The sequence below is a fragment of the Phyllobates terribilis genome, unplaced genomic scaffold (genome assembly GCF_046119375.1).
Source record: "Phyllobates terribilis strain yellow unplaced genomic scaffold, ASM4611937v1 Scaffold_4__5_contigs__length_816908805, whole genome shotgun sequence".
NCBI lineage: Eukaryota > Metazoa > Chordata > Amphibia > Anura > Dendrobatidae > Phyllobates > Phyllobates terribilis.
The window spans coordinates 229,687,715-229,703,103 of record NW_027362764.1 but is presented as its reverse complement, the minus strand read 5'-3'; the positions used below and the strand labels follow the sequence as shown (position 1 = coordinate 229,703,103).

Genomic DNA, 15,389 nt, shown 5'->3' with positions numbered 1-15,389 from the left:
ATTACAGACGCCTTCTTACTTTTGGACCCAGTGGCAACCTCACTCCTGCTCTGATTGACACACCCTGCTCTGGGTGTTTATAAACTTTCAGTCTGATGCAGGGAGTCGCCGGTGATATTCTCACTTTCCCTTGTCAAGGCTTGGAGCAATAGAAGTCGGCTAGCTTCCTCTTGGTGCCCTTGGAGGACGTTTGGTGTCTACTCAAGCTAAGTTTTCCCCACTTTGTTTGTCTCCCTTGTTGTCTTTAGTTTATAGAGGGGACTGACCACTGCTCACCCACCCCCTTCCCTATCTAGGGCCTAGCTCTAGGGATATACAGGGATTAGGTTTCCTGTTCGGCGATAGGTACAGAACCTATATAGGGACTGTAGGACAGGTAGGGTGATATTAGATCTGCCTAGGTGTCTCTACTCCCCCTTTCCCTAGCGTTTGGGCTACCCTCCACTCATCCCTTTGTGTTGCACTTAGTCTTTCCAACACTGTGCGTGACAATATATCTCCATGGTTATAAAAGTAGAAAACTCACTGCACTTTGTGTTAGCCTTCTATTTTAAAATAATTGAAAAGTGAATGAAAAGAAATGATAATGCTTATGGAGGAACATTGAGCATGTATTCTAATATTACATTTATTACAGTCAATTGGAATCTGTTTGCAGAATCTATCTTCTGGTTAAAGCATCACTCCAGCAATTTTTTTTTTATTGCAGAGCTGGAATGATGCTATAATCTAAGTTCCCTGCCCCTTATGGAATAGGATTAGATACATGGCTCAGCGGATTACATAACACATAATGGCACTGATGGACACAGACAGATGTGGGTCCTTGTGCAAGAACACAGCTCAACACAATGCAAAATTCCACCTGCATTGTAGGTAGAAATGGCACAGGTTGCACCGATGATATGTCTGCCCCTGCATGATGATACTAGATACACAGCTCTGCTTAATCAGTGTAAAGCCTCATTCAGATGTCAGTAATGCACGGACATCTGAATGATTCTTTACTGCTTCTTCTGAGTTTTCCACTGACTGTGTAGAGCCTAGTCAGTGTGCAGTGCACAGCAGTGTGATGATTTCTCTGCTGTGCTCTTAGTACTGTGGAGACCGCGGCGGTGAACACAAGTCGGGCAGCTTCACATGGTACTACTAATCCAAGGATACAGAGCTGTTTTCACTGTTGGAATGACAGTGGTGGTAACTTCTTCCAGAGGTGAGAACAGGTCAGTAGCCTGGCATTAGTAGTACAATACCAGGCTTCCCGACCTGTGCTCACGGCCTCTGACCTGGTGCTCTGCCTACCTCCTCTGCCCAAACCTCCTGACACTGCTTGCTGCTAAACACCGTGTGACCGGTGACAGGTGAAAATTGTAGCTGAGAGCACAGCTCTGTACTAGAATAAACTGGTGCCCAGCGCCCCCCCACAGCTATGAACTGGACAGCCCAGTATAGGAGATGCAATCGGACACTACACACCAACAAATATAGGTAGCGGCCCCCGGCGGCTGAAGAAAAAATGAATAAACATTAAAAACACCACATTTCATTTTGTATTAAAAAAATTTAGTCAATAATTATTAATACAAAAAAATTGTCACACATTCCCTTCAGAGAGGTTGGCAACTACCAAGTCTTTCATGTGAACGAACTGCCATAGATAAGCTCTTTTGTAAATACTTTGCTTTCCCAAATCTTTCTGTAACCTGATTTGCTGTCTTGGTCACATGAACTCTGTCTCAGAATGCTCTGCATTCCTGTACAATCACGACAGATTCTCCCTAAGTTCCTGGCTCTGGAATCTGACAAAACTTCACAGTCATGTGACTCTCATGCTGTGTGGTGGGTGGGTCTCTATTCAGCAGAGCTCACTCACTACTTATCAGCATAAGGCTGCAGACACAACTATCTTATCTCCCTGCATATTTCTGCCATCTCCCTCCTCTCCCTTACATCTGTATGTATGTAGCAGAGTGTATATATGTACACACTCCCTGCTCCATAACCTGTGTAATATATCACACACACACATACATACATACATACACACACACGCTTCCCAACAGAAAATAAAGATGGACAAAGGACAAACCATGTGGTGCATGCAGCAACAAATTCGTGGCCACACCCCTAGTCATACATACAATTTCCGTCTACCCTGGTAGGAGGAGATGTCAGATGAAGCATGGTGGCAGTGAGGAACATTCAGCAGACGGCCCAGTAATGCAGGGAGTAGACCCAAATCTGGGACTGTCTCGCTGTATCTAATATGGTTTGGAACCTTGAATTTATTTTTTATTAATTCACTCATCGTTGCAGCAGCCATAACTTTTAAATTTTGACATAAGCTTCACTATGTGAGATTTTGCTTTTTTTAAGAGCCATTTAGTCAAACGCGCAAGGCAGTGTCAACAATTTTTTCTAATGCTTTTTATCTGCATATTTTCTGCATATGTGTGTACCAAATTACGCAATAACAATCTTTTCTGATTACTGCATTTTTTTAAGAATTTTATCCTTTATTTGATACATTTTTGGTGCAAATTTGAAGCAGTATATTAAATTATTTTTTTTTATAGCCCAGAATTCTTTTTAATCTGCACTTAAAAACTAACTTCTGTTTTTTTTCACGCTCACCATAGAAGCCTTTATAGAAAAAAAAATGCTCAAAAATGGCACAGTCCAAAGTTTTTCTGCGCAAAAATAAAAAAAAAAAGCACAAAAAAAATGCAGAATTTACATTAACTGTCTAACACGGCCTAACAGTACAAGCAAAGTGTTTGGGTTTTCATGAAAACTCCTGCCCAATGTCCATCTAAAGATCCTTTTGAATGGCATGGTTTTGGTGCATTTTTTCCTAATCTGCTGTAAGGGAAGTTTTAAAAATGGAACTGCGTTGTTTTTTTTTTTTTAAGTGCGCAATCACAGCTTTTATGTTCTTTAAAAAAACTTAAAAAACTGTAGCTTCAAATCAGCACCAAAAAGGCTAGTAAGTAATGAATTCTATCAACATTTCCCGAGACCATCTTCCTTCTTTCAAGAGTATCCCCCATACATACCCCTTACACTTTAATGCACCTCTTATCTGTGCATACACAGATACAGGCTGGTTACTATCTTCTTCAGCCTTATTTACACTATTTAATGCAAAAGACAGCTGAACTATTGTACAAAACAAGCACATTTTATCTTATATCATCCCCATTTCCTTATAAATTGTAAGCTCAGATTACAATAATTAAATTCTGTAGTCAGTGATTGACAGCAGCATTTAAATGGATACACCGTACCAGTTGCTGCAGCTACAGGCAGATGCCAACTGTGTGAAACAGCTGGCATTTGCTAAGTATGGTGCAGGCTCAGTTCCTGAGCCCATCCTATACATGGGGCCTGGTGTACGATGTACTATTGCATCCTACGTAGGGAAAGGTTTAATATCAGGACAAAAAAACTTTCAAACAGGACTATATAGCCATTCTGACGTGGATTTTCAAAGTAAGTGCTCCAACTTTTTTCTCTCAGGTCTAACAGGTCTAACATATCAAACATCTCAGGCGGCGACCGGGAGCACGGCTGTCATATGTGAAGAAGTACTGCTATAAAGTACTGCAAATAAAGCTGTCCGACTGACGGAGGAGGAGGAGAATGAAGCTGGAGATCTCCTCACTGAGCACAACATGGGTTAAAACATATTTCGTCACATATCACAGCCATGCTCCCAGCTGCCAACGAGGTATGTGTGGTACAGTTCTTATCAGTTGAGACGCAGGTCTCGGGAGCATTATGTCTTTAGTCTGCTGACGGTTCTGACACGTGACAAGGACGGGCTGCAGTTTGAATTGTATCAGGCACTCCATTTTATCTCATTCTTGGAGAACCAAGGTAAGAGAATGTAAGCAAGAATCAAGCTTTTATGGGAAACACCACTTTCATGTGTAAAGCCCCCGTCTCACATAGCGAGATCGCTAGCGAGATCGCTGCTGTGTCACGGTTTTGGTGACGCAACAGCGACCTCACCAGCGATGTCGCTATGTGTGACACTTTGCAGCGATCAGTCCCCTGCTGTGAGGTCGCTGATCGCTGCAAAGTGTCCTGGACCATTTTTTGGTCGTTGCCCTCCCGCTGGTCAACACACATCGCTGTGTGTGACCAGCGGGAGCAGCGATCAGGCTGGTAACCATGATAAACATCGGGTTACTAGGGGAACACGCGTACCTAGTAACCCGTTGTTTATCATGGTTACGAGCCTGCTAAAGTGAGCGGTAACCTCCCGCTCACCGTAGCAGAGTGGTAACCATGATAAACAACGGGTTACTAGGTGCGCGTGTGCCCCTAGTAACCCGATGTTTACCATGGTTACCAGCCTGCTCCTGCTTCAGCAGCAGGCTGGTAACCGGAGCAGGACATCGTGGAAAGATTCTTTCCACGATGTCGCTGCTCCCCTGATCGTTGGTGAGCCTGCCTGTTTGACAGCTCACCAGCGACCACATAGCGAAGCAGCAACGATCCCTGACAGGTCGTATCGTTGTCGGGATCGTTGCAGCGTCGCTAAGTGTGAAGGGGCCTTAACTTCCACAATGTGAGCGGGAAGAGAGCCTGATTTGTTTTCAGGACAAAAAAGTTTAGAGAGTAGATCTGACCGCTTACAATGAAGTCTTTAGTACAAACATAGTACAGATATCAACAGATATCAACATGTCACTCAAGGAAGATATGGGCAGCATTGCCTTTACATTAACAGGAACAACATGGCTATACGTGCAGCAATGACAATAATACTAATTCAAATTGATGAAATCTCTCCTTACAACAAAAATCACTAACAGTGTCTTTCTCAATATTTAATGAAATATGAGATATTAAACGTAAATGCATCCCCACTTCAGAAAAATGGTTTGAAGCATGTCAAGTATAATACAGCTCTTCCAGAAGGATTCTAAGTAAGTAGAAAAAAAATAACAGGAGATATTCTATAAAAGAATGGAGATGCTTCTTCATGATACGCATTTACATTTATATACATTGACAGGTTCAACATTTGCATAGATACAAACATCATAGGAATAATATGCTTAAAGGAGAACTAGAACCAGCTTATGTTTGAAAAATGAATTTCTAACAAGTATCTAGATTTCAAAAGACGTTACCTTTTTGTCAGGTTAAAGTGGAGATTATTTCTTATTTGCACATGGTTATTATATATTGTACAACTGCAATCGAAAAATGTGCAATGTGTATCATATGAGATTAGTCTTATACTTATTTGATTTAATCTAGTAACTAAACTTCTGTACTTTGTTTCATTCATTCATTCACCATTCATATTGGAAAGATATTGGCAATCCCATTCCATCTGCCCAGGACAAGAGCTCTATGTTTTTTTAATCTCTTAATGATGTAGCCTACTCGGGACGTTAGGAAGCAGCACCATTTGGGATGCGTCACTTTACATAGCAATAATTTTGGAATTCTACTACACATCCATGTGATTCTGAGAATATTTTTTCGTGACACATTGCACTTTACAACAATAATAAATTAGTAAATTTAGGTTGAGATTTTTTGAACGTATTTAAAACCCCTTACAAAACTCTTAAACTGTCTGTCTGTAAAAGGAATCTGTAACAAAATTTTTGTTAACATAATCTGAGAGTAACAATGTAGGGTTAAGACCCTGATTTCAACTGCGTGTCACTTATTGGGCAGCTTAGTGTAGTTTTTATAAAATCATTGTTTTCTCAGCAGGAGATTATCACTAGAGGACTAGTAATCCTGCTGTCATCTAGTCTAACCACGCCCCCACCACTGATTGCTAGCTTTCTGCTCATGCACAGTGTATACTAAAAGCTGCCAATCAGTGGTGTGGTTGGGGTGATACATAGCTCAGCATTCAGAGAATTGGGATATCTGCAGCAGATAAAATAATTTTTCATCAAAACTGCATCATCCAGTAAACTGAATGACACATCGTTGAAATTAGGGTCTCTGCCCTTACATCATGCTACCCTGAAATGTAGCAAAGACCTGCTGACAGATTCCCTTTAAGACCAAGTTGAGATGAACATATGAAAAATTTTCAAAACACACTGTCATCCATAGCCATCTGTATGTCTGCTTTTTACATCTGTATGGCATCCGTTTTTATACATCAGCAAATTAAAAAATTGCCAAAACCAAATATAATTTACTATATTAATAATTGAAATGTATTCATAAAAATGGAACAAAATATAGATGATCCGTATGTGACCTGATTTTTTTTTTGTCCATCTAAGTCTCATAGAAAATACATAAGATACTACTGCATTTTTTTCATCCAGTCGATCCAGATGTCATCAGAAAAGCCCTACTTAATAACATTGGTCATTGTCCTGTCCGTGTGGGATCTGATTTTAAGGGCTTAGGCAGATGTCGGTGGATCTTGGTTGCTCTGATCTCGGACTGCAAAGTATGGACTGGTTGCGTCTCTTCTGACCAGAGAATGAAAGCTTCATATATTTCTATGAGGCTGTCACGCTTGGGTTGGGAGACCCGCAGACAGTCCGTGCGTTAGTGGTCCAAGATCCTACCGAAATCCACAGACGTCGGCATGAGGCCTAAAGCTGTCAGCACACGTACATATTAGAGGCGTATGTAAGGTGGAACAGGTGGGGCATCTGGCCCGGGCGTAGCTAGCAGAGGGGCGCAGTCGAGCCGCCAAATGCGGTGGTCAATGGGGTCTCCCCTGGCGGCTGCATTCTGCTGCCCCCCGGAATGGGAGTCGGCCGTTCTCTGAGCCGGCTGTTAAGCTGACAGCCGGCTCCCAGAGTCCATTGATCATTTGTGTTTGTGTCTTTCAGACATGATACAAAATACACACTTTATGCTAGATGTGCACTCCATGTTACACACACCAACTGAATGCCACACACACATTAATATTAGAAAACACATTTCATGCAAAACTGACATACAGACACTGCTTATTGCACACACTGCATGTTACACAGACACACTATCGAGTTAGAAACACAAATTATGAAAAATACAAGAAAAGTCTAGAGGAATTCTTTCAGCAGGTTTTTGCAATGTAATCTCACAGCAGCATGCTGAATGCAGGATGATAGCAGTTGTGATAGAATCAGTTTTCACTGCTGAACTTGTAGCAGAGCTCAGAATTTTGAGCCTTGTATAACCCCGCTCACACCACTGTCTGGCAGTTTGTCCTGTACTGATAAAACACTGTACTGAAATAGCCAAACACAGACCAGTAAGTGACAATGCTAGCATCAAGGTCTCTGTACCCTACATCATGGTGCTTTCAGATTATATAGCAAAAACTTGTTGACAGACTCCCTATGAAGGATATACTGGGCTCTCGCCTTCTCTTCCGTACCTCCACACTCTGCAGTGTGAAGGACCTTTGGTTACATAACTATGATGTCAACAAAGGTCTATGAAGACACAGGGTCTTCTGTGGGCGTAATACCACTCAGACAACACTGGGTGAGGGTAAAACAGTGTGGCAATACTTTATTGAACCACCAAACGAACAATAAACACAGAACGGTCCCAGCAAATACCAAAGATGGTGCAAAATTACACAGTATCACCCTTCCACTGTCCCAATGGGAATAGAGCAACTGCGACTTTGGGACTTCCAAGGCCAACTACCTCAACCGGTAGCCCCCCGCTTTTGGCGGACGCCCACAGAGAGGAGGTAGCGGCAAGCTTAGGAAGCTGACAGTTCATCAAGGTACAAGGCCAGGAAACCCGAGGGTCCCACCCTGGCCTCTCCGAGAGTTTCCATGGAGCCAGATGACCGGCTGGTCCCAATCTGGCTTCTTTGAATGTCTCCAAGGGTTCCAGGCGCGGGAGGGTAGCACCTGGCAACCCCAAACAACATATCCATGGGGCCAGGTGACTTCATCGTCTCAACCTGGTCTCCCCAAATATATCCATGGTTCTCTGATGGTCAATGGAGCAGATCCGTATCCTTCCAGTCAGGGCCATGTACCTTGAGGCCGGAATCATGTAGAATCCAAATCTGTGTCTCTCTGGATTGAGCCATGCTACCAAGCTGATGTCCTGAAGAGTCTGTCTGACCTTTGATTCTCGCTTTCAATTCTCTCTGCTACAGATACATATGTCCCTTAAATAGTTACAGTTGTCCTTTCAAGTACACATGCATAGGGCAAGGATTAGGGAGGGTATTATTCCACAGGGCTCAAGTCTCATTGTTTGTGCATTTTATCAATTTACATAGGAGTGGGCTCTTGTAAATCAACATCTAGCTGGTTTTAGTATAATATGTAATCAGCATATATTCACAAACATTATTGTTTCCAGACGAAGAGAAATCAACATTCAGGTTTATACACATAATAGTATGTCCTTCTTGACCAGCCACAGAAATACACATACATTCACAAGTCAACATAAAAACAATCGTGTATTTCTCTTGGCTCAATAAATCCAGACCTCTGGCTGATTAAGATAAGAAGCTGTTTCGTCACAAGCTCGCTTCGAATCTCAGAAACTGCACTGATAATGCTTCACTGGATTTATCACTGCAGTTTCTGGTTTGCAAAGGCAGGCAGTCACAGAATGATCAGTTCACCATATCTTTAGCTGTGGAGGTTCTCCATGGGGACCTGGGAAATTGCTCTGTTTGTTGCCCTTTAACGCTAGCCCTGTCATTAGTATCTCATATGTCTTTGGACATGGAGTAGCCACCTTTTAAATATGCATGAGATAAATCTTTGTCAGGGTAAAGGTTGATGATCTACTCACAGATGAGCTGTTCCTGCTACTGGTCACTTGAGTCTCGGTCCCCTCTTCCACCAACATGTCTAGACAAGAACTGCTATGTGGGCATGTGACATATAGGACAAGGGTAGTTTGAAATACAGTTGCTGACAGAATAAGCAAGGGAGAAACAGTGTGCACATGCTGTGAGAAAGAGTGCTTCTGTATGCCCATGTATATGACAACTTCATTTATTTGTGCAAGGCCGAAGAAAGGTGGTCCATTTATTGGTGGAAGGCCCAAGCAGGTGAAAATTCCATGCATGATCAAGCAAGTCGCTGGAATAAGGGACTGAGGATCCTGTTACCCATACTCAGAACAGCATATCCATGTGGATCTGATTATACTATATGGTAAGGCACATTACAAAGCAAATACCTCTAGGATAAAAAGTGAAACAAAATGAAGTACTGAACAACCCCTTTTTAAGGCATATGTATGTCATAGAGAGGGCTCTTTTGTCTGAGATCTCAAGCTAAGTGTATGTGCATACGTTAAGTATAGAGACCTGTATACACTTATACAGGTCTCTCTATGTATTAAATACAAAGCCAATTATTTGAATAATGAGAAAAAAATTTCTTAAGAGCATCTGCTGGAGCTACAAGGTTGTAGTAGTTTGTTTATGAAGTTACTAGACATACATGTGTATAACCTTAAAAGCAGCCAAGCAAATGCCATAGGGATGACAATAATCAGATATAAGACTGCTCATAGATAAGCCCTGACAAGGCTAGATTACAATAAGTCACAAAGTGTAGCTTTTGCCATTGAGAAAACAGTAGAAATATAATACCACATAGCAACAGTATTTACGCCACACATCTAAGAGCCTACGTGACTTGCACTGACAGCTAGATACATGTTTATTACAGTATCCTGGAAGGATTCCAAAAACAGGAGGTTGCACAATGTTCAATGGGTTTTTTTTCCCTCTTTTTGTGGTATCAAACTTAAGCAATGTTCTCACATTTACTGATCTGCAAATTATAATCATGTCAAAAAGAACAATATTTATCAAGATTTTTCCTGCCGAGGGAGAATTGTTTTTCGCCTTGGGCTTTGCCGAGAGCAGAAACAATGTCAAGTGGGCTTTTAGAAACTACTAGAGCAAACAATTTATATGGTGATTATATGTTATTCTCCCTAATTGAGGCAGGGGCCGGGGAGGGCCGGGAAGCTTGTTTCATGTATAAGCAAATTCATTTTTAAGCAAACCTAAGAGCATGTGAGACTTGAGTCATTAAAAGAAACGGAGACTGCAGCACTGGACTCATGGTTTTCTACTTTATGGGGCCACACCGGAGTTATTTGTCACACTACAATCATATATTTCGTGACATTTTACTTCCTCTCTTTAGAAATCAATGGATTCCTTTATGGCTGAGGCTTGTTCACATCCAATTGTAATCAGCCGCATTATTCAGTCTCAGAAGAACACTTAGTTCGTATGTCTTGGTTTGGCGTTAATTAACAACGTGTTAATTTCAAGCTGAAGGGAAAAGTACATTTCTCTTTTTACCCCGCGCACCGGTCCATTGCTGGGTTACTGCTATTTAAATTCTGAAGCTATACTTGCTTGACAAGATACTGCACTGCTGCAGGCTACAGTTCTCACATGATGCCTGAGGGGTTATTACAGTGGAGGATTTCTAGAGAGGACAATAAAGAAGTCTTACCCCTTCCCGAAGGCACCTCATTAGTAGAGTGTAAGCAGCCAGGGGAACGGTCCACATCTCTCTGGGGTGATCGGATTTTTCCTCCTGTATTAAAGTAGTAATAAATCAGAAAAACAACTCAGCAGCAAAATGGTATTAAAAATGTTTAACTTTTTCTGTGTTTTTGTTTGCATTTAACAATGTATAATATACCATAATATATCTGTATTCAAACACACACAACACACACATATTATATATATATATATATATATATATATATATATATATATATATATATATATACATATCCATACACAGTACAGACCAAAAGTTTGGACACACATTCTCATTTAAAGATTTTTCTGTATTTTCATGACTATGAAAATTGTACATTCACACTGAAGGCATCAAAACTATGAATTAACACATGTGGAATTATATACTTAACAAAAAAGTGTGAAACAACTGAAAATATGTCTTATATTCTAGGTTCTTCAAAGTAGCCACCTTTTGCTTTGATGACTGCTTTGCACACTCTTGGCATTCTCTCGATGAGCTTCAAGAGGTAGTCACCGGAAATGGTTTTCACTTCACAGGTGTGCCCTGTCAGGTTTAATAAGTGGGATTTCTTGCCTTATAAATGGGGTTGGGACCATCAGTTGTGTTGTGCAGAAGTCAGGTGGATACACAGCTGATAGTCCTACTGAATAGACTGTTAGAATTTGTATTATGGCAAGAAAAAAGCAGCTAAGTAAAGAAAAACAAGTGGCCATCATTACTTTAAGAAATGAAGGTCATTCAGAGCGAAAAATTGGGAAAACTTTGAAAGTGTCCCCAAGTGCAGTTGCAAAAACCATCAAGCGCTACAAAGAAAATGGCTCACATGAGGACCGCCCCAGGAAAGGAAGACCAAGAGTCACCTCTGCTTCTGAGGATAAGTTTATCCAAGTCAGCAGCTCAGATTAGAGACCAGGTCAATGCCACACAGAGTTCTAGCAGCAGACACATCTCTACAACAACTGTTAAGAGGAGACTTTGTGCAGCAGGCCTTCATGGTAAAATAGCTGCAAGGAAACCAATGCTAAGGACAGGCAACAAGCAGAAGAGACTTGTTTGAGCACGGAATGGACATTAGACCAGTGGAAATCTGTGCTTTGGTCTGATGAGTCCAAATTTGAGATCTTTGGTTCCAACCACCGTGTCTTTGTGCGACGCAGAAAAGGTGAACGGATGGACTCTACATGCCTGGTTCCCACCATGAAGCATGGAGGAGGAGGTGTGATGGTGTGGGCGTGCTTTGCTGGTGACACTGTTGGGGATTTATTCAAAATTGAAGGCATACTGAACCAGCATGGCTATTCCATCCGGTTTGCGTTTAGTTGGACCATCATTTATTTTTCAACAGGACAATGACCCCAAACGCACCTCCAGGCTGTGTAAGGGCTATTTGATCAAGAAGGAGAGTGATGGGGTGCTACGCCAGATGACCTGGCCTCCACAGTCACCAGACCTGAACCCAATCAAGATGGTTTGGGGTGAGCTGGACCGCAGAGTGAAGGCAAAAGGGCCAACAAGTGCTAAGCATCTCTGGGAACTCCTTCAAGATTGTTGGAAGACCATTTCCGGTGACTACCTCTTGAAGCTCATCAGGAGAATACCAAGAGTGTGCAAAGCAGTCATCAAAGCAAAAGGTGGCTACTTTGAAGAACCTAGAATATAAGACATATTTTCAGTTGTTTCACACTTTTTTGTTAAGTATATAATTCCACATGTGTTAATTCATAGTTTTGATGCCTTCAGTGTGAATGTACAATTTTCATAGTCATGAAAATACAGATAAATCTTTAAATGAGGTGTGTCCAAACTTTTGGTCTGTACTATATATTACACACACACACACACACAAATTATATATATATATATATATATATATATATATATATATATATATATATATAGATATATAGATATATATATAGATAGATAGATAGAATGTGTGTACATAAATATACATGTATATATATCTAAGCATTTCTTTATTTTTTTATGTAAATAGTGCACAGCAACAAGTTAATATTACTAGGTATCACGGCAAGTGAACTAGACCTTGTTCAGTCATGGATGGTGCCTCACTGGTTCTCATTAAATTTGGTAGAAATATACTATAGAAGTTTTGTGCTTTTTGACCTGATGCCATCAATGTAGCTAATTTTCCCAAGGAATAAGTGCATATTTCAGCGTGTCTGCCTATTAGGCTGGGGCTTCACGTTAACTTCGGCAACAAAAAAGGTTGATATGAGCCACCGCTACATAAATATATAAAGCAGGTGAATGGGGGGCACATTGCTACGCCTAGGGTTTCGCAACACACAAATTGCAAAAGCTAGTAGCCAGTAGAATGCAAATTGCTGCGACGTAGCAGTGGCACATGGCAACCTTTGGTTGCCCGACCTGTGTCGAAGCCAAATTCGCTGTGTATTTCGAGCCTTAAGGACAAGTAAAATCTATGCAAGTATAATACAACTGATGCATGTACAAAACGTTACGTGTATCTTCAGCTACCTGCACAATTACGATTCTGTTTATTTTCTTCTTAGGCTCTGTGCTATGGTTAAAGGGTTATTCTCACGTTGTCTCTTTAGCGCCTCACAGCTCTGCACTCTCCATACTTCCTGATTTCTAGCAGGCCGGCCACCACTCCTTAAGTGACAGTTCTGGTGAGCAGGGGAGCTGTACTATTTTTAGAAGTATAAAGCCCAGCACTAGTTCTGCTGGAACATATTCAGCCATCAGTGATTTGTTCTGAAGTTTACACTGTTATCACTGTATTTACTTACATAGGCAATAAGGCATTTGAACAAGAATATGGCTTGGGACATGATGCTGGTTGTTGGGGGATTGTGATTACACAGGATTAATAAGAGTCCTGTCAGTAGCAGGGAGTGAGGAGGAGGAAGGTGAGCAGCTAACTGCTGTATATAAATTAATGGGCTGGAGAGAGCTGACTGGTAAGTTAGGAGTTAACTCCTCAACAAGAATGGAAATACTTCACACTACTAGAATGGAAATACATCACACTATCAGACAGGGTATGTCCAGACACTAGTGGCTGAGCTTCATGGAAACAACCTGTACACTATGTAAGATAAAAGCTGTCATTGCAGGAGAATGACAGCAGACAGAAGAATAAAGTCGATAGCAAATTTGCTTATTTTCATGGTTTAATAACTTGAGAATACACCTTTAATTCAGAATTGCTCTTGGGGTAGGGTCACACACAGTGAATAGTACATGGCTAGGCATGATACCATATCATCCTGACATTCGTAGGTGGCTGTCAGATAAATCATAGAGAAATTAATTACAGAGGTTAATGGCCATTCAGTTATGAAAAACTAAGAGGCCATTAACAATAAGCAATCAGATGCAGGCATTCCATATAATCAATCAATACGACTGTCATGATTTGTCTGCATCATGGTCTCACCATGACCCTAAGACCAAGTTCAAACAACCATTGTTTTGATTAGAGTCCTGTCTAAAAAAAAAATGGACAGCACACAGAAAGCACTCAGACCAATTTTATTCAAATGGGTAATAAAGACAGAAACAGAGCATAGGAACAAAAAACATTGCAGCATGCACTAGTTTCTACCATATGTCAGATGAGACTCGCTTGTTCAAGTCTATGGGTGTGCAAAAAAATCAGATTCCATACAGAGACACCATGTAGCATCCGACTTTTACAGATACAAAACAATTCTACAATACAGGAACCTCTATTTGGTTTTGTCAATTCTTAATAATTGCTGCTGTATAAAAACAGATTGTACACGGATGACAAATGAGAAAAAAATGTCTGAGTTTTCTGGAAGGCCCCAATCCAATTTTACAGGGGTTCGAAGCCTTGGTGGAGCCACTGAAATAGGGGCAAATGGTATGTGAACATAACATTAGGACATGAAAACCTTAGTGCTGTAAATGAGCATCTCAACCAACAACTATGCCGACGCTGTTCAAGTGGTGTCAGAACCGGAACGCGTGACATTGTTATGTCATGTGATCCCTGTGGCCAATTAGTGCTGGCTTCACTTTCCTTACTTCCAGACATAATTGACATCTGGAGCTCTTACTTCCTCTAGATGTCAATTACGTCCAGAGAAGAGGAGAGTGAAGCCAGCGAGGATTGGCCACAGGGATTGCGAGACATAACAATCTCACAAGATCCCTGGGAAAGCCGTTGTCAACACCGCTGGTAAGGCGCCGGCACCGGAGGGGAGTATAAGTGCAATTATTTTACTACTGGGGAAACATAGGGATTCAGAAACAATTGTCCAAGTAGTGCACAACCCCTTTAAAGCAGGCTTTAACTAAAAAAATAATCAAAGTGCTCATCAATGAAAGAGCAAAATATAAAATGAGGCCGAAATCAGATGTGCATGAAAAAAGGATGGAAAAGACTGAGGCTAGTCCATTCATAATGGTCCAAACATGGACTTTGTTTCATGGAAGTCTGAATTTGAGTTTAACTTTTCGCCTTATACCAAAGTCATGGGAAATACATGGGGGAGGAGCACAACCTCAAATGGATTTCAACAGTGCAAGATAGAAAATATAATCTGCCACTGAAAAAGGGCTACTGAAGCAAAGCCCATATACAGTACATAATTAGGATGTGAGCTTTAACTCCTTATCACTAGGGATGAGCGGACCCATGGAAATTCGGATTCTGGTACCTAACCCGAACTTTAGTCCAAAGTTTGCTTCAGGTACCAGAACTTGACCCTGAGCCTGAACCCCATTGAAAAAAATTGGGACCCGAACCTTGGAACTTGAAAATATATATATTTTTTTTTCTCTCTCTCTCTGGAACTCCAAACATTAAAACAGACTTCTGGGAGAAGTCTGTGTTCGGAGTTTAGCTCCGCAAACTAAATATCCAGT

The 15,389-nt window shown here is 41.2% G+C and overlaps 1 protein-coding gene across 7 annotated transcripts in view; it reads right to left on the bottom strand.

The window, feature by feature from the left end:
* Positions 1-15,389, bottom strand: part of ULK4 (unc-51 like kinase 4) — a 988,030-nt gene that overhangs the window by 664,047 nt on the left and 308,594 nt on the right. For all 7 annotated transcript variants that reach the window (XM_073678125.1, XM_073678126.1, XM_073678132.1 and 4 more), the window contains one exon: positions 10,464-10,547. In XM_073678125.1, the coding sequence (XP_073534226.1) occupies positions 10,464-10,547 (84 nt within the window). The remainder of the gene's footprint in view (positions 1-10,463; positions 10,548-15,389) is intronic.